Source organism: Fonsecaea nubica (assembly GCF_001646965.1).
Source record: "Fonsecaea nubica strain CBS 269.64 chromosome Unknown Scaff64, whole genome shotgun sequence".
In the NCBI taxonomy this organism is placed as follows: domain Eukaryota; kingdom Fungi; phylum Ascomycota; class Eurotiomycetes; order Chaetothyriales; family Herpotrichiellaceae; genus Fonsecaea; species Fonsecaea nubica.
Genome location: NW_019173737.1, coordinates 1 through 27,961, shown reverse-complemented (window position 1 = coordinate 27,961; position 27,961 = coordinate 1). Strand labels below are relative to the sequence as shown.

At 52.4% G+C, this 27,961-nt stretch overlaps 12 protein-coding genes across 12 annotated transcripts; 7 read left to right on the top strand and 5 right to left on the bottom strand.

Annotated features, from left to right (window-relative positions):
- Positions 1 to 525: 525 nt before the first annotated feature.
- On the top strand, positions 526 to 1,605 carry AYO20_08280 (hypothetical protein; the record flags this gene model as incomplete). The annotated part of the gene is made up of 3 exons (XM_022646559.1): positions 526 to 812; positions 875 to 952; positions 1,056 to 1,605. 3 exons carry the CDS (start codon positions 526 to 528, stop codon positions 1,603 to 1,605), a joined length of 915 nt encoding a protein of 304 aa, XP_022497417.1.
- A 275-nt stretch (positions 1,606 to 1,880) lies between these two features.
- On the bottom strand, positions 1,881 to 3,392 carry AYO20_08279 (hypothetical protein; the record flags this gene model as incomplete). Its single annotated transcript, XM_022646558.1, has 1 exon — positions 1,881 to 3,392. One exon carries the CDS (start codon positions 3,390 to 3,392, stop codon positions 1,881 to 1,883), a length of 1,512 nt encoding a protein of 503 aa, XP_022497416.1.
- Positions 3,393 to 4,522: 1,130 nt separating this feature from the next.
- Positions 4,523 to 5,159, top strand: AYO20_08278 (hypothetical protein; the record flags this gene model as incomplete). The annotated part of the gene is made up of 2 exons (XM_022646557.1): positions 4,523 to 4,534; positions 4,671 to 5,159. 2 exons carry the CDS (start codon positions 4,523 to 4,525, stop codon positions 5,157 to 5,159), a joined length of 501 nt encoding a protein of 166 aa, XP_022497415.1.
- Positions 5,160 to 5,840: 681 nt separating this feature from the next.
- Positions 5,841 to 7,131, top strand: AYO20_08277 (hypothetical protein; the record flags this gene model as incomplete). Its single annotated transcript, XM_022646556.1, has 3 exons — positions 5,841 to 5,916; positions 5,992 to 6,544; positions 6,765 to 7,131. 3 exons carry the CDS (start codon positions 5,841 to 5,843, stop codon positions 7,129 to 7,131), a joined length of 996 nt encoding a protein of 331 aa, XP_022497414.1.
- Positions 7,132 to 7,328: 197 nt separating this feature from the next.
- On the bottom strand, positions 7,329 to 9,533 carry AYO20_08276 (hypothetical protein; the record flags this gene model as incomplete). The annotated part of the gene is made up of 1 exon (XM_022646555.1): positions 7,329 to 9,533. One exon carries the CDS (start codon positions 9,531 to 9,533, stop codon positions 7,329 to 7,331), a length of 2,205 nt encoding a protein of 734 aa, XP_022497413.1.
- Positions 9,534 to 10,125: 592 nt separating this feature from the next.
- AYO20_08275 (hypothetical protein) lies at positions 10,126 to 11,336 on the top strand (the record flags this gene model as incomplete). Its single annotated transcript, XM_022646554.1, has 2 exons — positions 10,126 to 10,214; positions 10,280 to 11,336. The coding sequence occupies 2 exons, from the start codon at positions 10,126 to 10,128 to the stop codon at positions 11,334 to 11,336; spliced, it is 1,146 nt and encodes a 381-aa protein (XP_022497412.1).
- Positions 11,337 to 11,704: 368 nt separating this feature from the next.
- On the bottom strand, positions 11,705 to 12,826 carry AYO20_08274 (hypothetical protein; the record flags this gene model as incomplete). Its single annotated transcript, XM_022646553.1, has 1 exon — positions 11,705 to 12,826. The coding sequence occupies one exon, from the start codon at positions 12,824 to 12,826 to the stop codon at positions 11,705 to 11,707; it is 1,122 nt and encodes a 373-aa protein (XP_022497411.1).
- A 962-nt stretch (positions 12,827 to 13,788) lies between these two features.
- AYO20_08273 (hypothetical protein) lies at positions 13,789 to 15,432 on the bottom strand (the record flags this gene model as incomplete). The annotated part of the gene is made up of 1 exon (XM_022646552.1): positions 13,789 to 15,432. The coding sequence occupies one exon, from the start codon at positions 15,430 to 15,432 to the stop codon at positions 13,789 to 13,791; it is 1,644 nt and encodes a 547-aa protein (XP_022497410.1).
- Positions 15,433 to 15,869: 437 nt separating this feature from the next.
- AYO20_08272 (hypothetical protein) lies at positions 15,870 to 18,141 on the top strand (the record flags this gene model as incomplete). Its single annotated transcript, XM_022646551.1, has 3 exons — positions 15,870 to 16,233; positions 16,285 to 17,915; positions 18,067 to 18,141. 3 exons carry the CDS (start codon positions 15,870 to 15,872, stop codon positions 18,139 to 18,141), a joined length of 2,070 nt encoding a protein of 689 aa, XP_022497409.1.
- Positions 18,142 to 18,608: 467 nt separating this feature from the next.
- On the top strand, positions 18,609 to 19,394 carry AYO20_08271 (hypothetical protein; the record flags this gene model as incomplete). The annotated part of the gene is made up of 1 exon (XM_022646550.1): positions 18,609 to 19,394. One exon carries the CDS (start codon positions 18,609 to 18,611, stop codon positions 19,392 to 19,394), a length of 786 nt encoding a protein of 261 aa, XP_022497408.1.
- A 522-nt stretch (positions 19,395 to 19,916) lies between these two features.
- AYO20_08270 (hypothetical protein) lies at positions 19,917 to 21,340 on the bottom strand (the record flags this gene model as incomplete). The annotated part of the gene is made up of 6 exons (XM_022646549.1): positions 19,917 to 20,425; positions 20,498 to 20,532; positions 20,588 to 20,852; positions 20,921 to 21,052; positions 21,192 to 21,265; positions 21,321 to 21,340. The coding sequence occupies 6 exons, from the start codon at positions 21,338 to 21,340 to the stop codon at positions 19,917 to 19,919; spliced, it is 1,035 nt and encodes a 344-aa protein (XP_022497407.1).
- Positions 21,341 to 22,798: 1,458 nt separating this feature from the next.
- Positions 22,799 to 24,488, top strand: AYO20_08269 (hypothetical protein; the record flags this gene model as incomplete). Its single annotated transcript, XM_022646548.1, has 3 exons — positions 22,799 to 23,644; positions 23,742 to 24,014; positions 24,087 to 24,488. The coding sequence occupies 3 exons, from the start codon at positions 22,799 to 22,801 to the stop codon at positions 24,486 to 24,488; spliced, it is 1,521 nt and encodes a 506-aa protein (XP_022497406.1).
- Between the last annotated feature and the right edge of the window lie 3,473 nt (positions 24,489 to 27,961).

Here is a 27,961-nt window from a genome sequence, read left to right as displayed (position 1 = left end):
CTGACCCCTTTTGATCCCCTGCACATCGGCTATAGAGACGTCCAAGCTTCGAGTTTCGAGGGACACTGTGAAGTAGCCGGGGCTCTCGCACCCCAACGCTGTACTAAAGTGTTTCAAGAAAGCCTTGTAAGGTTGATCGGTACCATTGTAGCGTCATCTGGCAACCAACGGCCGCCGGCTACCATCCCAGGCGAGCGTGCGCAAGACTTGTCAAGCCATGGATGAAATGCAGCATGTTGGTTGCTCACGCTTTCGGACCAGAATGGAACGAACTTTGGAGTTGGCTCTGAGTTGAAAACCACCAAAGAGAAAGCAATTTCATGTGAGAGCAGCGAATAACCGAAGGAAGCAGGCGATGCACACGGCCAGTCGGCGTAGCCTAAGACCTCACGGATTTGGTGCGATGACTATCGGACTGGATAAACCACGCCGCCTCTGCTGAGCTTCTCTCCAAGTGTGATGCACTGGCCCTTGGTTGTCGCAGCTCAAAAGTCTTCACACTTCTTCTCTACTATCGGAGACATGATGGCGGCTCCCAGCATCACCGTCCAAGGCAAAACTGCAACAGATGCCTACCTGCACTGCGACGTGACCAGTCTCTTCAGTCTCAAGGATCGCGTGGTAGTCATCACCGGCGGTGCCAGAGGCATTGGATTGACACTGGCATTTGCGGTTGTCGAGGCTGGCGGTCTAGTCGCATTGGTTGATGCATCGCCAGCGCCGCATGAGCATTTTGAGATTCTCAGGCAGAGAGCTGTCAAAGTCGGATATTACCAGTCAGTCTTCCGCACCTCGTCTTACCTGGGCCACACGTCCGAAAAGGCCCAAGGGGCATTGAGAACGAGACTGATATACATATTTCTTCCCTCTCCAGATCGGATGTCACCGACTACGAACGTCTGAAGAGCACCTTCGACGCCATCATCCGAGACTATCACCGCATAGATGGAATGTAAGCACCCATCTCCTACCCAATTTCAGAGTCGGAATACCCCCGACTGCTGTCCTTCTTTCATAACCACAAAGAGAGGCAAAAGCTCACCCTGACTGAACAGTATCACCGCGGCGGGCATCTGCCCTGATCAGCCGTTCTTGGATCGGTCTCCGGCAAGTGTCAAGCGGACATTCGAAATCAATGTCCTGGGCACCTACTACGCCGTTCAACTTGCGGTGCGGCACATGACCTCGCAACGACCCGTCGGCTCGAGCTCTCCGACCCCTTTGCATCCTCCGGCAGCCGGCTCCGTGGTTATGATTGCCAGTTTCGCTGCTCACCAAGCCTCCAAGCTCCAGTACACGTCAGACTACTGTGCCTCCAAAGGGGCGGTACTGGCACTGTGTCGCCAGCTCAGCGTCGAATTGGCCACCACGGGAATCCGCGTCAACTGCATCTCCCCAGGCTATGTCATGACTGACATGACGCTGGACATCAGCGCCACGAGGCCTGGGTTGGCCGAAGTCTTTGTCTCGGAGCCGCCCATGAAGCGGATGGCTGACCGCACGGAACTCAAGGGTGCTGCTGTCTACTTGCTCAGTTCTGCTAGTAGCTATATGACGGGCGGTGAGCTGTTGATTACCGGCGGAATGCATGCCGGGAGGAACTGAACCTGGACATAGATGGAAGATGTTTGCTGCACAACCAGTTCTGAGGGTAGCGTGGACTTGGACAGTTCCAAGCAGCGCTGATGATGCCAGATGGGAAAGGGGCTGTGTCCTCTACCTCTTTCTGTTGGTGGTGGCGGGAATGCAACTACTGACATTCTCCTGTGGTGGGTAGAACAAACAATCCAGTTGTGATTTCTTACACAAAAGATGGACTTCTTTTGGCTGTGCCTCTCACAGCAATGCCGGCTGGCGCCCGGTTGTATATGTCTATTTTCTCAAACGCCCAGATTTCCCAAAGTTATATTCTTCATAACCTGGAACTCAGCCAGGCCGTACATGCTGCCCTCCTTCCCCAAGCCGCTTTCTTTGATACCTCCGAAGGGCGCCTCTGCGGCGCTGATCTTGCCGGTGTTGACGCCCACCATACCGACTTCGAGGGCGAGGGCGACCTTCCAGACCTTGCGCAGATCGTTGGCGAAGAAGTAGCCAGCGAGGCCAAACTCGGTGTCGTTGGCCATGGCAATGACCTCCTCCACCGTGTTAAACATGATGATGGGCGCCAGCGGGCCAAACGTCTCGTCCTTGGCCACCAGCATCGACTGAGTGACGCCAGTCAGCAGTGCCGGTTCGATAAAATAACCCTGGCCATTGGTGCTGTTCTCCCCTGGCACCCGACCGCCAACGATCAGCTGAGCCCCCTTGCTGACGGCGTCATCAATGTGTGCGCGGACCTTGGCCACCCCAGCCCGGTTGACGAGTGGCCCGTGCGTGACTGAAGGGTCCAGACCTGAGCCAATTTTGAAGGTGCGCATGCGCTCCAGCAGCGCCTCCACGAACCGGTCGTGTATTCCCCGTTGCACATAGATCCTGTTGGCGCAGACGCAAGTTTGACCAGAGCAGCGGAACTTGCACACCAGAACACCATCAACTGCCTGACTGAGGTCGGCATCGTCAAAGACAATGTACGGTGCGTTTCCACCCAGCTCCATCGACACCTTTTTCATCGTCCCGGCCGCCGCTGCCGTGATCAGTTTGCCGACAGGAGTGGAGCCGGTGAAGGAGACCTTCTTCACGATCGGGTTGGTGTAGAGCTCCGTGGTGGCAGATCGGTCTCTCGTAGGCACCACCTGGATAACATTGGGCGGCATACCGGCTTGCTGTGCGAGGTAAGTCAAGGCAAGGGTGCACAGGGGTGTTTCGGAGGGTGGCTTGATGACCACAGTGCAACCTGCAGCGATCGCAGGTCCGAGTTTTCGCGTGACCATGGCGATGGGAAAGTTCCAAGGTGCGATAATGCCGCAGACACCAATGGGCTGGCGGACTACCAGATTGGTACTTTGAGCATGCTGAGAAGGTATCACGTCGCCGTAGGAGCGGATAGCTTCTTCTGCGAACCAGCTGATGAATGAGGCACCATACTCGACCTCTCCCGCAGCTTCTGGTAGGGTTTTCCCGTTCTCCAACGTCAGAATGACGGCGAGGTCATGGGCGTGGTGGCGGATCAACGCTGCCCACTTGTGCAACATCTTGGAGCGAGCATGTTCGCTTGTGAGCCGGAATTCCTTGAAAGCTGCTTCAGCATGGTTGATTGCTGTCTTGAAATCTTTGGCCCCGAGATCAGCGATGTTGGCAATTACTTTGTCTGTCGCAGGGTTGTAGACGGGGAATGTTTTTGTACCACTGACCCATTGGCCTCCAATGAAGCCCTGCTCGTGGATGAGGGAATGATCAGAAATGGCTTCTTTGATGGTCGCCGGGTGCGAGAATGGGCGCCTGTTGTCACCCATCGTGGATTTTGCTGGATTGATACTGGCTCCCCACGCAGGGTTCGACGATGGACTATTTGTTTTCGTCATTCTAACAATTCAGTGTTCTTTGTTATAACCTTACCGCCCCTCGGGTCTTCCCATATCAGATTCCGGCTTCCAAAGTGAGCCGAGAACCTGTTCAGTGGCTGTTAACTGGTAGTTACAGAATGGAAGTCATGCGCACCAATCCTAGCTACGACTGTGGTCCCTTTCTCTACTCTGGCTTCTCGCGGAAGGCTGTCTTTGAGCAGAGTCCTAATGATCTTCTACCCTTCAAGAGAGCCGGAGCAATGATGGTAGAGAAGTGGATCCCGGCCAAAGCCCAAAGTCGGATTAGATTGAACGGTAACACAGTGGCCAACTTGCGCCGTGTCCTATACGACAGCCAGCCTAAATGTATATGGATACCGGGATCACCGCCGTGAGATGAAGTCCCGCCAGGACAAATACGGTGCACACACCGGGGATTTTTTCTGTCAAGGGGTTCGAACGATCCCTCCGTCTGGTGCATAGCGAACTTGCTGATGTCCATATCCAGCACGCGTATCAACCGAGAAAAGTCTTTTACAATGGAAGTCCGTCAGGAGCGATAGCTATATCTTAGCGAGTATAAATACACAGACTTCAAACTGCCAATTGCTCTTGAATGCCGTCAAAGGATAACTTTCCCTTAGCCATGGCGCGCACCGAGGCTCTGACAAGGGCCTTCGCAAGGCTGATCTATGAGGCTGGCCCCTGCCTTTCCTTATTCGGTTTGAAATTTCCCTTCCTTAGTGTTTGTAAGATCCCCGGAGCATGTAAGCCCTTGGCAGCCTAAGTCACTGTGGGAGAAACCCGAACACAGCCGAAGCTCGGGAGGAAGTTGCATCCGGGAAATGGCAGGTCATACCTCTGTACCCCGTCGTGGTTCCATGGAAAGTTGGGTCATATAGCCGGGTGTATTAGAAGCCGTATTTTCAGGTCGGCGCGCATTGTAGCTGGTCCCCAGGATCCAGGGCCTATGCATATTTAAGAGTCTAGGCATAGTGCACAGCCACAGCAGAGCAGCACCAGTATACAGCTAGGACCGCCCACCCATAGGGAGAGCCCACCACTCGTCTAACCCCAACATGTCAGAAGCCGTAAGTCCCGTTCCTGCAGATGCATGTCTTCTCCTCATCCGGCTCCTAAGATCTGGCGAGACAAGGGCCCAAGGGTCAAAACTACTCTCCGTGCAAGTGGTACACTCATCGTCTAACGAGCTTACCATCCTTCTAGACAACTTGGAATCGCCCGCTCAACCATGTGGCAGTATCAGTGCCCGATGTCCAGGCCGTGGTAGACTGGTACAGCACCCACCTTGGGTTCCGACTTCTCGGCAAGATCGCACACATCAAACGGTCGAGGGATCCGGACGCCGCTATCTTTGCCATCTACCCGTCGAGCCTGAACGAAGTCAAGCTGGCGTATATGTCGACCGGGAATGGCGTCGGGTTTGAGGTGTTTGAGTTCGTGGACCCTAAGCCGGTCGCAGCGGAGCGCAAATTCCAGTATGAGCGCGCCGGCTTCTTTCATGTTTGTATCACCGATCCCGACCCGGACGCCCTGGCGGACAGGGTTGTCGGCGCCGGTGGTAAGAAGGTTGGCCAGACTGTCGATCCCGGTAACGTCGGCGTCAAGTGTCTTTACTTGGCCGATCCGTGGGGAAATATTGTCGAGGTCTTGTCGGTCAGCTTCGAGTGGTTGGCGTGCAGAACGGCCTTTTAGTAGATTAGAAGCCGGATAGATGATTCGGCGAGGCTGATCAGAGGGAATTCGAGTATATTTTATTGGTCGAGATTTGAACGCATATCCTGTAATCAGGTCTTCCCCGAGAGGGAAGGGGTGTCCAACAGGTCTACTACAGCCGATGGACTTGGGTCTCATCTGTATGTTCATCATCAGGACGTGATATTAGGCGTGTCCCTGGCTACTAGCAAAGAGACTTAGGTACCATTGAGAGGTTCTTGTCGGCGAAATAGTGGTCTCGGTTCGTCCTCCTTACGGCTCTTTATGTTGACATGGTGCCCAGCTGTAGATATACTGTCCCGTAACCAAGCCCCGTCAACCTAAGCTCCAACGGTTCATTGCTCCTCCCACTCGCCCCTGGTGTCATATATTCATTATTAAACGTTTTCCTTTGTGGGAGAGTTGAGGCTCACATACATATCGAGGTGTGTCCTTCCCTGCAAAAGAAAGCTTGGCTGCGCTATCCAGTCAGTGGGAAATCAGATTCTAGTTTGAAAACTTCATCGATACGACAAAGAGTGGTCGGACCCAAAACATGCTGCAGCAAAATGGAGAGACTCCTGCTTCCTTCGACCGCCCAGTATGCAAGAAGACTGTCACGTTGAACAACGGTATATTGACTCTTTCCTGCCCCTTTTCAGATGATGAATTTGAGCAAGAATGCCTATGCTGACCTCGCGGGCCATCCTCGTTGCAGGAATGGAATGTCCATTGGTCGGCTTGGGCACATGGCAGGGTAAGCAAGTCGACTACATCTCCCGCAAATTCACACATGGTGGTCTGACCTGACTACTTTTTCGCCCTTATCCAGGCCAATACGGCACCTTGGCCGCGCAGCAACTCGAGGACAGCATCATCCACGCCTTGCACCATGGGTACCGGCTGATTGACACGGCGCAATACTACGGCGTGGAAAAGGTTGTAGGCTCTGCGATTCGTAAGTCCGGGGTGCCCCGGTCATCGATCACCGTCATTACCAAGTTCTGGTCGCATTGGCACCATGCCCCGGCTGCGGCGCTGCGCCAGTCCCTCGCCGACCTCGACATTGACTACATCGACATCTACATGATGCACTGGCCGAACCTCATGCTGAGGGAGGGCGTTCCGGAGCCGTGGGGTGCGAAGCCCGATTTTATTGACACGTGGAGTATGATGGAGGACCTGCTCTTGGACGAGTCGCTGGGCCTGAAAGACCAGGTCAGGGGCTTGGGCGTCAGCAATTTCACTCGAAAGCTACTCGAGCCCTTGCTGGAGCGGTGTAGGCTCAAGCCACTGGTCAACGAGATCGAGTTGCATGCCATGAATCCGAATCTAAAGCTTGTGCCGTGGTGTCAGAAGAATGGAATCCAGGTCATTAGCTGGAGGTGAGTTCTTTGATCGGTTCGGCGAATATCATGCTCGCTGTCTGGGGCGAGCAGGGCATGGCAACTCGTCCCACAGCAGTGGTTAAGTTGTCGGCTTTCTGGATGCACTGCCAATTTCGCGAGTGGTCACTTTTGTTCCTAACCTTCCCTTGTCGTTTCGCCTGTTCAACCACCAAGATGGGAAAAGAGACTGACCAAGAGAGTTCGACCTTTCTTACAGCACCCTAGGATCCGAACGAGTCAACGAACGGAATCAGATTCTAACACATCCGCTCTTTACAAACATTGCCTCCAAGCACGCCTGCTCCGTCGGCGTTGTCTCCCTTTCTTGGGCAGTACAGCGGGGTGTTATTGTCATTCCGAAGTCGTCATCGCTCAAGCGCATCGAGGATAACATCAAACTGGTTGAGCTAACCAAGGAAGAAATGGAGGAGCTCAACAACGCCGAGAAGACGGTCGGCCGCATGAGGCTAAGTGACACGATCCCGGGGATCCAATATAAGATGCCGGATGGGCGAGACACCATTCTAGGGTGGACGAAAGTAGAATTTGGGTGGGAAGATGAGAAGGGGGAGTGGTTGTGCTGAGCCGAAGAAGGAAATGATGGAATGGAAAATGTTTGGGGAGGAAGCAGAGGAAGCAGAGGAACGGCCAGAGAGAGAAACACTGTCGGGCCTCCAGACCTCGAGGCTTGCTGTGTGTCTTGAATCACTGAACGCTCACGCTCATGGATGCAAAAGTAGGAAGAACTCCCAAGGTACGTTTCGTGCCTGTTATTGGCTTCTCAAGATAGAAAGGATATTGGCTCTGTGGTCCCAAAGTAATTGGGGAACATGGCATAGTCTGTCGACGACGGAAACGTCTCCTCACCCTGCGACATGTCGAAGAAACCCAGAGTCGGGTGGTTCTGCCAGCTAACATAACCATTGATTCCGTCCAGGTCCATGCCGTTTCCTATGGAAGGGGCCCCATTTCCAGACACGTTACTATTCTGTCGATCACCTTCGTTCGACTCTATATCTTGATTTCTATTTCCGATCAAGTTGTCAAATAGCTTGGAGATCCAGGGCGCAGGGTCCCACGCTTCGTAAATGTCGTGCCAGACCATCTGACAGCTATTCAGAGCCTGAAACCCGAGTTGAGACACCAGAGGTTGCGGGCTCTTCATTTGGGCGTAAAAGACGGCTTGCGCGACAAAGAGACCTTGGAAGACCTCGTGCGGCATGACAAGAGATTCATTTTTACGTGTAAACGTGCAAGCCAGGGACGAGATGCGCTGGGCGGCCACCTCGGTAATTGGGCGCGAGGGGAAACCTCCGCCTAGGGATCCGTTGTCGGTGGTCGTGGACGTCGCTCCTGTTGCGGGCCGGCCCAGGTGACTCAGGATCAAGTGGTGGTCGTAGAGTATGGCGAGACAAGTAGCAAACGGATTCGAAGCCTTGTCATTCTCCGAGCAGCGTAAAGTGGGCGGCAGCGCATTATGCCATTCTTGTAAGGTGTCGTGGAGATTGGCCATTCGAGCCTGGGCGCGATTAGGATCGAATCTCGTCGAGATGATCTCTCTCAAGATGAGAGATAGCTTGGACATATGAATCTGATACAGACCGCAGACGTCGCGGAGAGGATGGTTGACAAAATCCGGGCTTTGAATGTCATACTCGAAGTCTTCGACCGTCAGCATCTCGGTGTCGGCGTGATTGGTGTTGATGCGGAAGGGCCGGCCGACAAGAGTGCCACATGAAGCATCTCGAATGACCAGAATCCACCAGAGTCTTTTCAGGAGACTCCGGTCATGAGGATGCATGTTCGCTCCCGCAGTGGATCGGTGAATACCTAGGGCTTCTGCAATCGTGACCCCGGTAGAGATCCAACTATAAAAGTTCCAGTAATTGTTGGGTCCTCCACCCCAGCACGTCAGGACAATGACGCTCTGTAGAATAGTGATCTTATTGGATTCGTAGCCGGTGTCAAACAACGCTTTGGCCTTTCGATAATACGAGACTCTGGCTTGCTTTCGTCCCGTAAACCCAGCACGATGCAAGATGGCGAGGGGACAAAAAGTTGCCGAGATGAAACACAGCGCATGCAATAGAATCCACGGAACCTTCTTGGCTTTATACTGTTGAAGAAACTCTTGCCGATTGACTACGGGATAGATAGGCCATACTCGGTCGAGAAAATTTGCGATCAAAGCATCGAGAAGTTCCTGAGAAGGAGCGACAAAGGCATCTTTGGCTTGAAGAAAGGCGATATCCTCTGGGAGCATATGTGAGGGGTGATTTTCACTCGTAGGTTCAGCCCTCGCCTCGTCGTCTGTGAGCGGTGGCCCAGCATGATGGAGGCGCGGTCGTCCCCCTTCTTTGAATTCCTCGAGCACCATGGCCAATGGGAAGGATTCTCCCAGGTAGGTGATCGAACATTTGTCTATCGTGTCCTTTTGGTCCCGTCGTCGTCCGTCCAGAAAATGGTCGAACATAGCGGCCCAAGATATTTCGCGATAAGACTTCGCGCTGGTCTCCGAGAATGCTGCTTCTGGAGAGGCCAGGTCTGTGCTGGAACTAGTGGAAGCCGACACTGGGAAACCATTTGGGACAGTGGCGGGAGCTTGACTGTCGACACGGACGCTTTGACCTGCTTGTTGGAGGAGCGGCGACCCGTCCGCAGGATTCGGGTCGCTAAGGGGAGGATGTGCTGTCGCTTCTGATACTGCGGGCGTGGCGGTGGCGTCGGCGCTCCTGTCAGCATCAACCCCAACAGAGGCTGCTGTGACCTCTGATGCAGGGGGATTTGGCTTGGACCTTTTGCGAGGATGCGTGCCTCGCCTGGACTGTATCAGGACGCATTCCTCGCTGTTACTCTGTCGACATTTGGAGCAAGGAGTTCCGCACTCAAAGGCGTCACACTTGATTCGTTTCTGATTGCAACGTTTGCATGCTTTGACCGCACGTGTACGGTTTGAGGGCGCTTGTTCCGAGCTGCCAGGGCGCATCGTGGGCGGTGACTTGAACTGATGACTTTCTGGTCATCCGGTCGCTCCAAGGAGGAGGGAGAGAGGTGTGAGTAGGCGACGACAATGGGTGTCTCAGTTTCGCGGTGTCTGAAGCGTGAAGTGATGAATGGACGCGGACAAATTTGAGGAGCAGACTTGAAGTCGCTGGAGATTTTGCAGGCTGGGGCGGAAGAATGAGAGCCCGGGTTTTTCCTCGCCTCCGCCTGGAGTGGTTCTCTAGCCTCCTTCCTGTCTAGTAGCGGTGCCTAGCACGCCTACTGCGGGGATGATGGAGGGCCATTTGGGGACCTCATTAGGGCTGTAACCCCCGTTATCACATTCCCCCCACTTGCCCTAGGCGCGTGCTCAGCGAAAGGCCACATGCGAAGTATTAGCTACTTGACCATTCAAGGTTTCAATCCCCTCCACCGCAGTTCACCTCCCATGTAGCCGGTATGGAACTTGATTCCCGGCCACAGCACTCTGCTCCGACTTCTGGTCATTCGTCCAGCATGGCCATTGTTGAAACTTTTCCTTCTCATTATATAATGTTCCTGTTCCACGACCTGTTCGAAAGATCTTCAGATCAGCCATGGCGACCGCCACCATGACCACCAAAACGCATCCTGCGCTGCGCATCCATGCCCGCGAGAAGCTCCAGCTTGATAACATTCCTTCTTTGTAAGCTACTAGCGACACTCCTCCGAGGAATTTCAAGACGAGCTGGCGAGCTAATCATTACCTAGACCTTGCGGACCCAATGAAGTTCGACTCAAGATTGCCTACTGTGGGATTTGCGGCTCAGACATTCATGAATATCAGGCGCTCCCGATCTTTGCACCGCCACCTGGTGGCAAGCATCATGCTACAGGAGTTGAACTTCCCGTGGTCATGGGCCACGAAATGTCGGGCACTGTGACAGAGGTTGGATCAGCAGTCCGAGATCTGGAACCCGGCCAAAACGTGGCGGTTTGTCCTTCGTTGGACGATCGATCCTACAATGAACCGCCGTGCTCATCTTGTCGCAGGGGCAAGGTCAATATCTGCAAGCGCTTTGCTACCTATGGACTGAGTGCCTGGGGAGGAGGGTTCTCGACTGAGATCGTGGTCAAGGACTTCAATTGCTTCCCTCTTCCAAGTTCAGTGTCACTAAAAGTGGGTGCCCTGACCGAGCCTCTCGCTGTCGCCTGGCACAGCATTCGGACATCGGGATTCCAGAAAGGTCAGACGGCACTCATTCTTGGCGCAGGTCCCATCGGGCTTGCCATTCTGCTCTTACTCAAGGTGTGGGACGCCAGTAAGGTGGTCGTGACAGAAGTCACGGAAGCGAGACAGCTACAAGCACAAAAGTTCGGTGCTGACCTGGTTATCAACCCTCTCCGAAAGCCCGCAGGCAGCTCAAGCGAGGTGCCTGCGGATCCCGTGGTGGATGCCATCCGGACCTTCTCTGAAGATGGTGTTGACGTTGCCTTTGACGCAACCGGCCTCCAATCGACCTTGGACACGGCATTGGCAGCCACGCGACCTGGAGGGACTATTTTCAACGTCGCGATACACGAGAAACCGCTATCCCTGAACCTAAACGACATTGGATTTCTTGAGAAACGCCTCCTTGGGGGAATCTGCTATACTAAGGAAGACTATGAACAAGTGATCAACGCCATGGAGTCTGGGAAGATTCCATTCGAGCAGATGATTACTTCAGTTGTGCCTCTGACAAACGCAATCGAGGGCGGTTTCATGGAGCTTATCCGGAACAAAGCGAAGCATGTGAAGATCTTGATCCAGCCTGAGAAAGACTAGCCTTATCACCGACCCCCCCGCCATTGACAACATGACTTCCAGTGTAGAGAGTTGCCCGTTAGTCTATCAAGCACGCAATATGACAACCATCTGATTTGCTAGTCCAGGCTCCATGCGGTAAATCTCCGCACCTTGATGTTTACTCGGTACTCGCCCGCCACTGCAACACAATCAGACGAAGCTGTCTTGCCGAAGGCCAAAATCATAAAGGCGAGGCGGGTTTTTGCCGGGGAAGCATATAGCCGACAGTTCCCGCGCATTGAATGCAGATTGGGTGGATGCAAGGCTGAGAGCTGTAAATTGTGCGCTCCGTTGTTATGGTCGCTCTAGCAAGGAATAGCAAGGGATACAAAAGGAGACAACAATGTTCAATGGTTCGAGGTAATGATACACTTGATGAGATCCTTGGGCTTGTCCACGACCAATTGCAACGCATCGGCGGCTTGCTGCAAGTCGAACCTGTGAGTGATCAGGGGCTTGACGTCCAGCTGCCCAGAACCAATCATATCAATGGCGGTGCGAAATGTGTTGGCATACCTCCATAGCGACAAGAGGTCGACCTCTCTCACCGCCGCCGATCCCACGTTAATGTTCTGAACCGGCTGTCCCATTCCCACAATCACCACCTTGCCGCCCGGCGCAGCACAATGGATCCCAATATTGACGCAGGTGTCGACGCCCGTACATTCGAACACGACCTCCGCCAAACCCCATCCCTCGCCTTCCTTCTCAAGTATCTGTGCAGCCAGCCTCTTGGCCATGTCCGGCTTTGATTCTCCCTCGTTACCACGGATAGGAATCTCAAAAACGCCGTCGGCAAATCCGTGTCGCCTCGAGAAGTCCAGCCTCGCGCCATCGATGTCCACCATACCAATCCATCTGGCGCCATTGACGCGTGCCACCGCAGCACAAAACAATCCGATTGCACCGGCTCCGAGTACCACCACTCTCATGCCGCCCCTGACTTTGGCCCTTCGGACCGCATGAACCGCTACACTCAATGGCTCGACCATGGCGGCCTCTTCCCAACTCATGGTCTGGGGTAGCGCATACACCCATGACGCCGGGTGCGTATACCTGGCCTGTAGCGTTCCCTGAATTGGTGGGCTCGCGCTGGCGCTGCCACTGAATCCCAGCCGGGGACAAAGGTTGTATTTGCCACTGCGACAGACATTGCACCTCTCGCACGGCCGCTGTGGCTCGATCGCCACGCGGTCTCCGACCTTCAAACCCAGTCCCAACGACTCCACGTCACTGCCTAGCGCGACGATCGTCCCTGCAGCCTCGTGTCCAAGTACTAGAGGCGTGGTGACGACAAACATGCCGTTGCGGCCAGCTGAGTAGTAGTGCATATCCGTACCGCAAATCCCTGTGGCACGTGGAGCAATGAGGACTTCGTGTGGAAGCGGAGTGGGCGTTGCGACTTGCGTCAATCGGAGGTCGCTAGCCCCGTGCAACAGAGCAGCAACATGAGTCGAGCTTGTAGACATACTGGAAGGCCGTAAGTCGATAGCAACAGTTGAAAGGATCGAATCGATGGGAGCCGAGGAGCTTCTAAATAGATTGTCTCCAGAGGCCCCAAGGACAAACGGTATAGGAAATGCTGGACCGCAGCTGAGAGAAATCGATATCTGCTTTCCTCGTGTTGATACACCTAGGCCGTAACCGATCTGGTCTTCCTTGCCGGCGGCTTTGCTGCACCAAATGGACCTTTCAGTTATGTCATTGACCGGTCGCTTCGTGCTCTTAACGTGCGTTGAGAAGCGGTTTTATTGCCATTTCTCCTGATGAAAAAAATAAAAACGTGAGAAGATCCGAAATAACCCAATGCTACAAACTTAGGGGCGAACGCCATCATTTGCGTGTACGATAGGTATATCCCGGTCTTTCGGTGGCTCGGTTCCATGTGAAATCACAGCCGAAAGTGTGGGAAGAGCATCAGCGCGTGAGGGTACGTGAAACAGACAAGCAGGTGAACGGTTGAGATTCGATACACATCCATCGACCGGGAAGTCAATGGCCCCTTTTCACACTCGGCCAGCTTGCGGAACCGGAAGCTGGTGGGCGAAGAACTTCATCATGTAGCCGAAAAGGCCCGGGAAGGAAGTAGACAAGGCTCAGATCTGCGGGTAACCGTTATGTAAAAGGTATCATGCTGATAGATCGGCTTCTGGCATGAAGCCACCACCTACTCAGCGAGAGAGAGAGAGAGAGTATTGCTGAAAAAAGCGAGAGGAAATATTAGGTGTTTTGACTGATTACCATGATCGTTAAGGTGGCTAGCCTTGTATAGAGACTCGGAGGACTCATTTGCGCCTTCTGTGCGATCGACAGCAGGGTGTCTGAAGCCAGCGGTATTGACCCAGCCGAAGCTCGACATCCCGTTCGATCCTGCTCCTCCCTTTCGTACTATATGTGCTGGATAGAGGCAAACAATTGGCACCATCCCACTTCACAGCACCTTCTGCTTCAACATGTTCACAGCAGGGCCTAAGAGGTGAAAGCTTCTGCTGAGTAGAACTGGTAAAAAGACTCCAAAACTAGCCAACGTCGCCGCCACCTTCCATGCCGGGTGCAGGGGATGTGTGCCTTTGCCGCCGTAGAGGTTAAAGTCCTTCCACACCGGCCAGTAGAGCTGATACCAGAACTTCCAGGTTTCGTCGGGGTAGTTGGTGGTGTTGCGGCCGGTGGCGTCCAGGTTCCAGTTGCTGCAGCCGGCATTCCAGACCATGGACTTCAGCCGAGCCTGGACTACATTAGCATCGCGATGCTCCGCGGCTTCCTTGACGTCGATGACTTGGAAGTCTCCACGTAGGATCGGCTTCACCATGGCCTTGATGATGTACTCCACTTGTACCTCGTTCGTATAGATGACCGAGTTGTGCGCGGGGAAGGCGTTAGGACCGAACACGATCCCGAAGTTAGGGAAGCCCGTCACGAACGTCGCCTTGTACGCCTGTGCGCCTCGCGTGTCTTTCCAGTGTTCGTTCAGGCTAACACTACCGACACCCTTGACAGTGATAGGAGACAAGAATTCCTGGATCTTGAAGCCCGTGCTTAGGACGATAGCGTCGACATCGATATTTCGTTGGGGCGTTCGTAGACCGGTCTCGGTGATTTCCAGGATGGGCTCCGCTAAGAGTTCGATGTTGGGACTGTGGAGGCTCTCGAGGTAGCCAGGGTCAAAGATGCGTCGTTTACACCCGAGTGGAAATTGGGGAATGAGGAGGTCATGGTACTTCTTCGGCGCAGTCGCTATCATATAGGCTTTGGCGTGTTCCGTGGCGGCGGCGCGGTTACGTATCGATCGGGCTGTCTCGGATTGGTATAGATTGTGAAGGGCGTCCGTGTTCTTCCACAGGTAGAAGCGGTAGACGCGGTTCCAGAGGGGCACGTTGCGGAAGCACCATTTTTGGGAATCGGTGAAGTTGCTATTAGGTCTTTCGTTGATCCATTGAGGTGATCGTTGGAACTGGTATACCTGCGCCGCTTCCTTAACCACATACGGGACAAGTTGAGCGGCGGAGCAGCCATTGCCGATAACAGCGACGCGCTTACCCCTGAGAGAGACATTATGATTCCAGCGCGCCGAATGCCACATGTCGCCTCTGAACCTCTCGTGGCCCGGGATGTTGCAGTCTTTGGGTATGGATATTGTACCCACGCAGGATACTAGCATTTCCGCTTCTTTGTGGAAGACATGGTTGTCGTCGAGGTCGCGAAGGGTCACCTGCCAGACTGACTTCTCTTCGATCCAAGCGGCCTCAACCACCTCCACTCCGAGCCGCACATGGGGTCTAACCCCGAACTTGTCGACCGTATCTTGTAGATATTGAAGAATCTCGGATTGCTCGGCGAACCGCTTTGACCAGTCGGGGTTCAGGTTGAAGGAGAAGGAGTAGAGGTGAGAATCGACATCGCACCCCACGCCAGGGTACGTATTAAGGTACCACGTACCCCCGATAGACCTTTCTCTTTCGTAAACGACAAAATTATCGTATCCCAGCTGTGATCTAAGCCGGGCAGAGAGCGCAATGCCAGCAACCCCGCACCCGATGACAATAAGGCGTGGTTCTGCTGTCCGGCGTGTAGGCATCGCGCGTGTGTGTAGAGCAATCTCTGTAAATTCTGCACGTCTAGGAAATCTTGGTAGACTTCGAGCTCGCACAATATATCAAAGGCAGGCTGTGGCGGACCTGCCGCTTGTCCATGTAGCCTTGAGAGATATCTCCCAGCCGATATCACAGCACGAGAATTGGTCTCGGTTATATGACGGTGGTCTGAGAATTCCCGGGCGACGACCACATTCAGCTTCCCGGTGGTACGCTGTGGGCCTTGGTGAAGAAAAGGCGGTCATGGTGATCTCGGAGGGGGATTGCACAAGCAGTAGATGCCGACGGAGCTGGGACTGCTGTCTCTATTGCTCGCTCGCTGTAAGGATTGTTCTACTCATTGCAGATATAATGGGTTGCAAAGTCCGGCGAAAATTGGCGGATCGGTCGTTGTGAGCGGATGCATTATTAGATGGCAAACATGCCAAGTCTCACGAACGGACCTTCTACCACAGTCAACGGCTCCTCTGCTCCATCCATCTTGACCGACGATGAGCAAGCAGTTCGAGACCTGAGGAAGTTCATCATCGATATCTGTCGACAGAACGGCGGTGGTCATGGAGGGTCGGCGATTGGGATGGCGCCTCTGGGCGTGGCTCTGTGGCGCCATACAATGAGATACAATCCAAAGAATGCCGACTGGTTCGATCGAGATCGGTTCGTGCTGTCGAATGGCCACGCTGCCATGTTCATCTATACCATGTTATATGTGACCGGATATCCGAATATGACATTGGACGAGTTGAAGCTATACGGCTCGGCCAAGGCAGTCGATCCGGAGACTGGTAAATGGACGGCCACACTCTGCCATGGTCACCCTGAACTTGACGTTCCAGGCATCGAAGTGACTACTGGGCCGCTTGGTCAAGGGGTAGCGAATGCGGTAGGCCTCGCCATCGCCTCGAAGCACTTGGCAGCAACCTTTAACAAGCCCGGCTACGACATCGTTCGTTCTCGGATCTACTGCACCACGGGCGATGGATGTCTTCAGGAAGGAGTCGCCCAAGAGGCCATGGCTCTTGCAGGTCATCTTCAGCTCGATAACCTCGTCCTCTGCTACGACAATAACCAGGTCACCTGTGATGGCCCTCTAGAGTGGATTGTGTCCGAAGACACCAATGCCAAAATGCGCGCAATAGGATGGAATGTTATCGATGTTTTCACAGGGGATGGCTCGGTCGACGACATTGTCTCAGCGCTGAAGCTTGCCCGGTCTACCAAGGGCAAACCTACCTTCATCAACATCCGTACCACAATCGGTTACGGGACGTCCACCGCGGGTACTTTCAAGTCGCATCACGGCACCTATACTGATGAGGATGCCGCAATCTACGCGTCTGCCGACGTATCAACCACACATACTCTGTCAGAACAGACAAAAGCGTACCTCGCTGGGTGTGAGGCAAGAGGCCAAACTCTTGAAGAGGACTGGAATGACCTCCTTGTGGCCTATAACAAAGCTTACCCCACCGAAGCTAAGCTACTGTCCGACCGAATGAATGGCAAGGTCGACTATGAGTCTGTCCTTTCTTCTCTTCAAGTTCCCGAGGTCATCCAAGCTACCCGACAATTCAATGGCACCGTCTTTAATACCCTCATGTCACATATTCCACACCTCATTGCTGGTGGCGCCGACCTCTGGAACAGCAATCAAATGGGTGACCAGACGTCTCGGATCTATTCCGGAGGGCACCCAGAGGGCCGCGTCATTCGATATGGCATTCGCGAACATGCAATGGCATCCATCTCGAACGGACTAGCAGCCTACAGTCCCGGCACCATTATCCCTATCACGGCGACATTCTTTATGTTCTACTTGTACGCAGCGCCTGGCGTACGTATGGGTGCACTAAGTCACCTCAAAGTTATCCACGTGGCCACCCACGACTCGATCGGCGAAGGCCAGAATGGTCCAACTCATCAGCCTGTCGAACTCGACTCTTTGTATCGAGCGATGCCACACCTAGCGTATATCAGACCCTCTGATGCCGAAGAAGTCATAGGTGCTTGGTCGACCGCGTTAGGTCCCGCCACTAAGGAGATGTCGGTTATCATCTCGCTGGCTAGGGACCCAGCAATCATCGCGATACCAAACACAGATCGAGCCAAAGTCGCCCGAGGCGGATACGTGATTGTCGAGCAGAGCGATGCCGTCGTCACTCTCATTTCTTGCGGCTCGGAATTGCAATTTGCCGTAGCGGCGGCGAATCAGCTGACAGAGCAGCACGGCATTTCGACACGGGTGGTAAGCATGCCGTGCATCAGCCTGTTCGAAGCCCAACCCGAGACATACCAGAATGAAGTTCTTGGGTTAACGGAACATGTGGTTAGCGTCGAAGCCTATGTCAGTAGCATGTGGGCAAGGTTTTGTACAGCAAGCGTGGCGATGGATGGCTTTGGGTATTCCGGAGCAGGCACTGAAAACTTTAGGAGGTTTGGCATTGACGATATCGGGATTGTCAAGAAGGTGAAGAAGCTTCTGCAAACCAGCACATTAGGGAAGGGTAGAGCAAGATGGAGGTTGTTGAAGTAGTCGTAGGTGGTGAGAGATAGATTGGATCTAGGTGTAATTCTGTCAGTGGCTATTAGTGCTAGGAATACATGACCTGTTTTGCTAGGGCTCGAGCTTGATCCAACGAGACGATGATCCCGGCCTGCTCTCATGGCCCTGTGTTGATCTCGGTGGGAACTAGGCGAAGCAAACAACCTGATAGGGCCACCGTTGAAGGTTTCTTCATTTCTTCTCATAACCTTAGATCAACCGAAGTCTCAAGTCAGCATTGCGCTAGACAAGCTGAGAGCTGATATTTTGCTGACAGTGATACTGATGATAGCCCGGCTGGCGAGTACAGTTGAGGGGCGATGGACTAGAGGCGCCAGCGGGCTGGCCATAACCGAAAGACTCTCTCTCGCCTTTATACTTTCTCCCGCGAGCATGCCTGCAACTCGGGTGGAGCAACGGCTCTTCTGACTGTCAGTTAGGGAGACGGATCTTTGCTGCTCGTTCGAAACACGGGCTGAATTATTGACGATGGTGAATATTTTATGCTTCTACTCGAACCATTCAGGAACCTGGGGATTGTAACTCTACCAGAACTGACCCCAGGCACAGTCTCTTTTGCCTTGAACCGAAAGCGTACAACGCATTCTTCACGTCAGGATGGCCGGAATACTTCGCAACAAAGTTATTGCTATCACAGGTGCATCGCAAGGAATCGGGCGTGCTACAGCACTGGCATGTGCTCGACAAGGCGCTGGTCTCGTTCTGCACCACTTGGGGACCGAACAGACGACCTCTGACATTGGGGCGCTGCAATCTGAACTCAGAGCAATCGACCCATCACTTCGGCATACCTCTTTCAGCGGCGACGTTCTCCTGCCAGAGACCCCGGCCAATTTGGTGGCCGAGGCTCTGGGCAGTTTTGGCCGACTTGACGCCCTGATCAACAATGCAGGCATCTGTACATTCTCGGCCTTCCATGATGTGACGCAGGCTCTTCTGGAGCGGCACATGTCGGTCAACTTCACGGCGGCGTACATGCTCACGCAGGCGGCCACGAAGCAGATGGTGGCCCAAGGGACGGGTGGTAGTGTCGTGTCTATCGCCTCCATCACAGCCGTCCAAGGCTCGTCGGCCTTGACACACTACGCGCCCACCAAGGCGGCTATCCTGGGCATGACTGTCGCCTGCGCGAGCGCCCTGGGCAGACATGGCATCCGGTTCAACAGCATCTGTCCCGGCACCATCGAGACCACCATGAACAAGGCTCACTTGGACCTCAATGGCCAGCGCGAAGTCATGGCGGCCAAGGCAGCGCTGGGCCGCCTGGGCACTCCCGAAGATGTCGCCGGAGCAGCCGTCTTCTTTGCCAGTGATCTCAGTTCATATGTCACTGGACAGTACCTGTTGGTGGATGGCGGTGCATCAACCCATTATGAGTCATGACGATGCACTTTTGGTTGCTGCTGCTCTTGATTGCAATGGGATCACCTTCGAGCGAAACAGGTCTCCTCTATCCTTTCTCGTCTGGCAGGCGAATCAATTCAGAGCCATAGGCTTGGGTCTCGGTGAGGCTCGAGTGAGCATCTCCTTGACTCGATTATCACGTCATGCTGTTTGGTGAAAGGTGCACTGCTGCCTTTCCAGGGACCAACCGTGTTACGGTTGGTCTACCGAGTGTTTCTTGCACTATTGCACCGGGAACTGATTAGGATAAACGGCCAAGAAGGAAACGGTAAGTTCGATGGTTTTCAAAATAGCACAGCTGTCTGGATTCTTGAGTCTCGAGGGGATCTTTTGCGTGTCATGGTCCTCACGCACCAGGTCCCGAGAAAGGCGGAAAATAGACGAAAGAAATGGACATGGTCGGGATTGACCGTATCCGAAAGACAGAAGGAAGTGCAACAAGGACTTCTCAAATAGACATTCTGTCTGCCCTCTTCTTTTCTCTTCTCTTTTCTTTTGTTTTCAAGTTGACAGCGTCTTGCCCTGCAACCTTGATCTCTCTGCCTCAAGAATACTTACAGCTTCCTCCTCAATGCTCCTCTCCTTCGGCGTCCAGGCCAGAAACTTTCTCAATCGCTCCGCCTTTCCCCGTGAATTCAAGCCCCAGCTGACGGCTTCGAAGCCGGCTACCCCCAGAGCCTCGTCTCTACTAAGCTGCTTCTCGATGGGGTTGGTGGGAATGTAACCTTTGTCCGCCGCGATGGCCGAGATCTTCCTGGCCAGGTCAGCCCAGACATGCTCGCCGTTCTCGCAAAGATGGTAGCCCTTGGCGCCCCAGATGTCGTCAGATAGGTTCTTAGCCACTGCCGCTTCAGCCAGGAGGACAAAAGCAGCGGCTAGGTCGTAGACGTGGACGTGGTTCCACCGTGCCTTTCCTGCGCCCACGATGGGAGTGTAGCCCTTTTGCAGTATGAGCTTGCTCAGTTCGTAGACCTGGCGAGACCGTCCGGAGATAGGACCTCGACCATCACCTAAGCGGAAAGTTAGCAAGGGAGAGTTTGCTTAACACATGACAGTTGAAAATCGGCTCCGAAGGACGAAACCAATGACGATCGCACGCTTCGTGAGGTTACCAAGACTTGCCATAGATAGTGGGCGGGCAAACTAACGCCGTCTTTACCCTGTCCGCATACTTGGTTCCAGCCTCGAGAACGATCTTGTCGACATTACGATGGAATGCCTCATCGGGCAGGTGTGTCAGCTCGTCCACTCCACTGAGATCGTTGTACTCCTTGGTCGACCACTCTCCCAAGCGATTATTCTTGGAGTCTTCATAAGTCAATATCCCAGTACCGCCCGTGTGCAGCCAGAATCCAGGCTTAGATGGCGCATGGCCCTCGGCGAGGCCGGCAGCAATGGCTCTTGCCGCACCTTCGTGATCCGATGCGTCTGCAGTATCTGTTGAATACAAAAATTGGGTCAGAACACTGTCCGATCAAGGGTGGGGTGATCGACAAGTAACTTACGCAGGACGATATCTGCCTTTGCACTCTCTTCACGAAGCACGGCCGAATCATCCAGATCACCCAGGACGATGCGAAGTTTGGGATACTGCTGTTGAACTCGGTTCGCCTTCTCCTGCGTCCTGATTATGGCACCTATCAGATGAGGTCAGCAATTTTGGTTCTCCGTGTTACCAACGCAAGAGCAAACCGGCGTTCCCATGCCGTGCCAATAAATATGGGAAGGGTCAAATGAGGTGAGGAAAAAGAGGCTCTCTGAAATTTACAAACTCACAGTATTCCCATTCGGGGTATTTCTTGCTCAGTGCATAGAGGGCATCGCCACCGATGTATCCTGTAACTCCTGTTCTGGAATTGGAGTTAGCGGGTGTAATTTCTGAAATTCATCCCGTCGACTTCGTACATAAACACTTTGACCGCCATAATGGCTGTGACAATTCCGGCTATGCTGCTTAAACCTCGATTCTTCTTGTTGAAGGTTGTCAAGATAATCGCTTATTTGGTGTAATCAAATTTGTTTTTGCAGCATAGTAACATAAACCGTAACCCCTCACGAAGCCTGAATCTTGGAGACTGAGGCCGAAGCCATCAACACCGCTACTCCAATCATGTACTTGGGTTAATAACCTCCGGTCAAGCGTCGCGGTTCACCTGAATTCGAGGTTCAGAATAATTTCGACATCAGGACCGTGTGTTCAATCAAACCGAGGTAGGTGAGTGGTTTACTCTTATGTCTTGCGTTTCAGCTAGCTATTACTGTATCATGACTACCTCGCAGGCTTCAAGAGCTCTGCTTTAATTTTCTATTCACGTGCAGTAAGACATTGTTGCGCCAGGCTCACCAGGTCAGAGCGGGTGCAAAGGGTCGTAGCCCCAAGGGCTTTCGTTCGCGCTCAATTCTTCGTGTTTGGCGCTTCCGCTGCTGCATTGTGGCTCGATCAAACGTGAGCAAGAAGCCTCGCCTGGAATCCTTGCGGCTAGAGCCAAGCCGGTTTACGATACTCACTAGGATGAATGTTGACGTTACCGCGATGTGTGTTCGTGAAACGCAGGCCAGAAGGGGTCCGACAAGGAACCGATTCTTAGATGCGCTACTCTGAGCGCTATCAACAAAGGCCTGGTAAGCGAGTTACAAAATTTCTTTGCAAGTGTGTTGTTGGTTGTTAATGATTGAGGTTCAACGGGAATTAAATTCCGTTACCGAGCCCATTTCTGTGGTCCCGGGAGTCGATTCCCTCGGTCTCTATGTCTTCGGGTGGCGCCGCACGGCTTTATCCCTTTAGTCACCGGACTCTCCTCCGGCTATAAGGGTTGTTCGATTCTGCTTTGCTCTTTTCCCGCACTATACCCACATATGTGTGCAGAAAAGGCATTGACTTGTACTTAGTCCAAGCCAGGGGCTCTACGAGCATATCACGACATCACTATACGGAAAGTCCCCTTTGCCTCCATCGACCGTGGTGAATAGCCTTTCAAGCGAATCGAGGTTGCCGCCAACCGCCTTATCTAGTTTACCAGCCGGGGATGCATGGAGACCCCTTGCGTGGAATTGCCCACGTTCCATCGACCTGGCTTCGTTGCCGATCGCGTGAAATGGAAGTTGAAGTCTACAACCGGGCTTTTGGGGATTGTGCGAACAGTGGATTGTCATGGGGCTCCCCATGGGGAGAGACGGGTGGATGCTTTATCAGGACGGTCTATTTCATCCCAGTGGCAAGCGGGAGTATATGGGGCGCGGCGTTTCTCTTGTCTGAATGATTCTGTCAACTCAGGTCAGCCCGTCTTGCTTACCGCTCTCCTCATCAACACCCTAATTTTACGCACCTTGAGAGTTCCTCAGACCAAAGTCAACTCTGTGGTCCAGAAAAACCCCCTAAAAACATGGGTCTGCTTCTCCTCCAAGGCCGCGCCCTCACGATCGCCATCACCATGACCTGTGGCTTTTCCTTTATGCTCTTCGGCTGGGATCAGGGTGTCTTTGGCGGCATCCTGAACGATCCGACGTTTGCCAACCAATTCAAGAACCCAAATCCGACAGTCCAAGGCCAGATTGTATCGACCTATGACATTGGTTGCATCATTGGCGCCATCATATCTATCTATTTTGGCGACAAGCTGGGCCGCCGCAAGTCGATTGCCATGTCGTGTGCCTTTGTCATTGTTGGGGGCCTGTTGCAAGCGTCTTCTTTCTCCCTGCCGCACATGATTGTTGGCCGCATTATTGCCGGTCTGGGAATCGGGCAGAGTACAGCCGTCGTGCCCATGTGGCAAGCTGAGACCAGCAAGGCAGAGCACCGCGGAAAGCTTGTCGCTCTTCAAATGGTCATGGTGATATTCGGAATTGATCTGACCAGTTGGATCAATCTGGGAATGACTTATATCTACGCGAACGAAGTCAGCTGGCGCTTTCCCATCGCGATGCAATGCTTCTGGGCCTTTGTCACACTCGGACTGCTTGCTTGCACGGTGGAGTCTCCTCGGTGGCTTTGCTACAAGGAAAGACATGCGGAAGCTCAGGTGGTGCTAGCTCGCCTTGCCGCAAAAGACCGCGAGGACACATCGGTCAAGATCGAGCTGAAGATTATCAGCGATGCTATCGCAGCCGAAAAAGCTGGCGGAGCCATTGGATGGCGTGAGGTCTTTTCAGGCGGCGAACAGCAGAATTTCCGGCGCCTTGTTTTGGGCGCCGGTACGTCCGTCTTTCAGCAGATGGGGGGTATAAACGTGGTAAGCATCGAGATCCAAACTGATTCCTTCCACTGTCTTAAAGCCTGCGAGGTTTTTCCAGGCGCAATACTGACAGTAACTGCGCCAAAACCGGCAGGTTGTATACTATTTTCCGGTGATCCTGACCAAGTCCTTTGGCTTCAGCAACAGGCTTGCTCTGATCCTGTCAGCCATTGACTTTATTTCCCTCTGCGTTTGGGGCTCCGTCATCATGCTCCTAATTGATCGCTTCGGACGTGTCCCTCTCATGCTGTTTGGGTCTATTGGATGCGGCGTTTGCTTCACCCTTACCACCATCGGTCTCGGCATTGGAACAAAGGCCAGCTACGCCATGGCTGTGTCGTTCATGTTTGGATACCATCTCTTCTACGTAAGTCACATCTCTCTCTCTCCCTTCCAAACTCCTTGAAAGTCCGAAATTGACATTTTCATTTGGTTCTAGGGTCTCTCTTACCTGGCCATTCCATTCCTATACCCCTCCGAGATCAACTCATCACGGATGCGCAGCATTGGCAACAGTGCCGCCATGGTTACGAACTGGCTTTTCGTGTACGTCGTGGTAATCATGACCCCCAGCGCCATCGCAAACATCTCCTGGAGGTTTTACATCATCTTCGCCGTGCTTAACTTTGCTTGGTTCCCCATCGTCTGGTTCTTCTACATCGAAACCAAAGGCCTGTCCTTGGAAGAGGTCGACCGCATGTTCAAGATCAAGTATCACGCTGGCAAGAGCATGAGCTACAAAGAGGCAGCGCGTATGGCGAAGGAAGAGACTGAGGAACTCAAGAAGCAAGAGGGAGAAGATGGCGACAAAGTCGTCGTGGTCGAAGTCGAGGAGAAGTAGCATGTGGCTGACCCACAATCATCTATATGTTACGAGACTTATCCATTATCATACTGACCCAAGTCTGGAATCATGAAGACAGCTGTCGTCTTCATTCTCAAAGGGGTGGAGGAAACCAAGTAGGGAACCATAGGGCAAACTCTTTCGCTAATATATAGACATGTCCTCAAAGAAACTTATTGATAAAATGTCAACGAATGTTGCCTTTCCCCGTACAGTGGAAAGCTCACGGCTTTGGAGCGGACCAACCTATGGCATTTCCGTCTGCGCCATTTTTGCCTATCATTTCGCTGCGCAGCTGGAACGTAGTGTGCCTGGTGGAAATATGGGTGTTTTTACACTTATTCCCACGATGGTAGCCCGTGTACACAGCATGGAAGAAATAACTACCATGTACATCCCGTAAACTCTCACGAAGGCATGAGCAATCATCATAAATACCCAGATACACGAGAATGTTTTAACAAGATCTATATGACTCTCTCGAGTCGAACTCCTTGCCACGTATTGGAATTGATCAAATATGGAACCGGATTTCTACTTATTAGAGTGCTGTATAACATCTGACTCGATCGACTCCGGATATTTAAGTCCACCTTGCTTGCGGACTTCGTCCATGACTTCCATGACGAGGATACTTTCGTCCCAAGGCATGGTCTCACTTTCGAGTTTACCATCTCGAATGCATCGCGCTGCTTCATCTGCCTCATAAAACATGCCGTGCCCATTCGCCGGAAAAGTCAACTCAACATCGCGGATGGTAATCGCCAAACCCCCCTGCTTGGCCGGAATCACTTTGTACCGGGTAGGCTGGAAGGCAGGCCCGTAAACCTGAATCTCGCCTTGTGTACCCTGGATACGGATTGCCGGGCCAGCACTGTTCTTCTGGTCGGGATCGGTAGCTACGGCAAACGCCGTCATTGCTATCCCATGAGAAGAGCTGTTGGGGAGGTTGGAAGGGGCCGAGGTCGGAAAGGATAGCAGAACCGTCGTGGTCTGATCTACGTTCGTGGGCTCATATTTGTTCATGTAGGACAAGATGCTCGACGGAGGCTTGCGTTGATCTCGTGGGAGAGTGTGATAAAGTGTTTGGAACACCCAGGTAAGGGAGTAAATGCCAACTGGACCCCGCGTTCAACGTCAGGGACTGAAAGTCTGCTTAACATCCGGGAAGAAGGCGTAAACATACCTTCCAGCAGAGCTCCACCCGCAAGCTCATAAGTGAGCTTCCGAGGAGTTTCTTTCAGAGAGAGATCAGGGTGAATGCCGAAGGACGTATCGGCTATGACACGAAGGACTTCGCCGATTTCCCCCTTCTGGATCGACTCTCGTACCTGAATGCTCAATGGGAAAAACCGTGTCCAAACTGCGTCGAGCAAGAACAGGTTCTTCTCCTTTGCTGTCTTGTACAGAACCTTTGCCTGTGCGGCGTTGACTGTTAGGGGCTTCTCGCAGACAACGTGCTTGCCGCCCTCGAGAGCCAGCATCGCATGTTGGAAGTGATGCGAATGTGGACTCGCGACGTAGATAATGTCGACGTTGGCGTCGTTTACAAGGTCCCTGTAGGAGCCGTAGATAGTGCAAACTTCGGGGATGCGAAGATCGCGACAAAAGCGCTGAGCACGGTCTTTGCCCGAAGACGACGCGACCGCCGCCACGACATGGGCTACATCTGTGGTGTTGCGTGTGCTCGGGTCTTTGAGAAGATCGCTAGCAAATTCTGTGTGCTCCAGCTATCAGGCCCAACTCTTTCAACTTCATATTCGACATTTGACGGAAAATACTGACTTTCAGCAATCCAACCAGTGGCTAAAAAGATCGAGAATCTGTTGTCAGTGATATCCGTTCAGGTTTGTTGCAAAAGACTGGAAATTTCCGAAGCTGTAGAAGAGGGCTCAAAAATCCATCTTACCAAGGATTCCCCATCTGACTGTATAGACCATGTTTACTGTCTTTTAGTCGTCTCCTCGGTGGCTACAAGCAGAGTAAATCAGATCGATAGACGGATATTTGCTGAAGTTTTAAGACCCCTTGTCACTGAGGGGATTACGGGACCGGGTATCCGTATTGCAGGAATTTTTCTAATGATCATACATGGGATAATGGGCGTGTAAGCCTTTACTTAGGTGTCTGCAGCCTCTATAACTAGATCATCCTTGATCACTAATAGCCGGTTACTCCTTTCTATATTAAACATTCGAACTTAAAAGTGGATTCCCGGTAACTTGATATTGCCCGGGCCGGCCTGTTAACAAGTGGAGGCCCGGGTATTCAGTGGCGACAACGGCACTTGTACTTAGCACCTATTTAGCCCCCCTAACTCAGGAATCAGGAGGCCTAGCTTACCCTCAGCTCAGCCTTAGGATCGTAAAGCTACAGCCCCGAATGGCCTTGTCACAACTGATGTCAAGTGGCGAGATAGTTAGGTCTGGAAATGGAAATAAACTTTAGACAGGTCAAGATTCACCACTAGGGATGTTATTATACCTATTCTAAGGACTTAGAGTGTTATATATTGTAATGGGGGAGAAAGGCAAGCTGGAACGTGATTCGTGGAATTAGCCTGTATATTGTATAGGTAGGCACTCTTAATCATTAGTTGGTGGGGACACGGGCATTCGGTCCGAGTTTTCCTTTTCTTTTTCCTTAAGTAGACGGATAGATAGATATATAGGTAGAGAGCGATTAAGTTATCTATCTAGTCATGGAACCTATCTGATTAGGACTGTTACGAGTCGCTTCACACGTGAGGTGTTATTAGCAAACCCTATAAGGTTTACTTAGTAATATAGTAGTAGGATGGAGTAGCTAAGACGAAGCTAAGAGTATAGTATATAAGCTATACGTAAAGCGTATAACCGAGAGGAACTCAATTATTTATAAACGAAGTTGACTACGAAGGAAAGCTATAGGAAGTATAGTAGCTATATAGTAAAGAGATTCGTGATGCTCTATTGAACTATATTACTATATTTAACATATATTAATATATTAACCTATTTATCCCTTAGTAGTATATGTTGATATATTACCTAGTCCTAATATATTAGTATATATATCCCTTAGCGACCTACGTAAGCTAGCTTTATATATATTTCCTTAGATAACCTTCCCTCTCTTCTTCTTTTCGTGGCCTTAAAAAGGTTAGGTCGTAATACCTCCCCCTCTTTAGCCTATTCGTCGTCCTCGACGTACTTAAGGTAAGTGATCCCCTCCTTTATTACGAGTCGCTTCACACGTGAGGTGTTACTAGTAAACCCTATAAGGTTTACTTAGTAATATAGTAGTAGGATAGAGTAGCTAAGACGAAACTAAGAGTATAGTATACGAGCTATACGTAAAGCGTATAACCGAGAGGAACTTAATTATTTATAAACGAAGTTGACTACGAAGGAGAACTATAGAAAGTATAGTAGCTATATAGTAAGGAGATTCGTAGTGCTCTATTAAACTATATTACTATATTTAATATA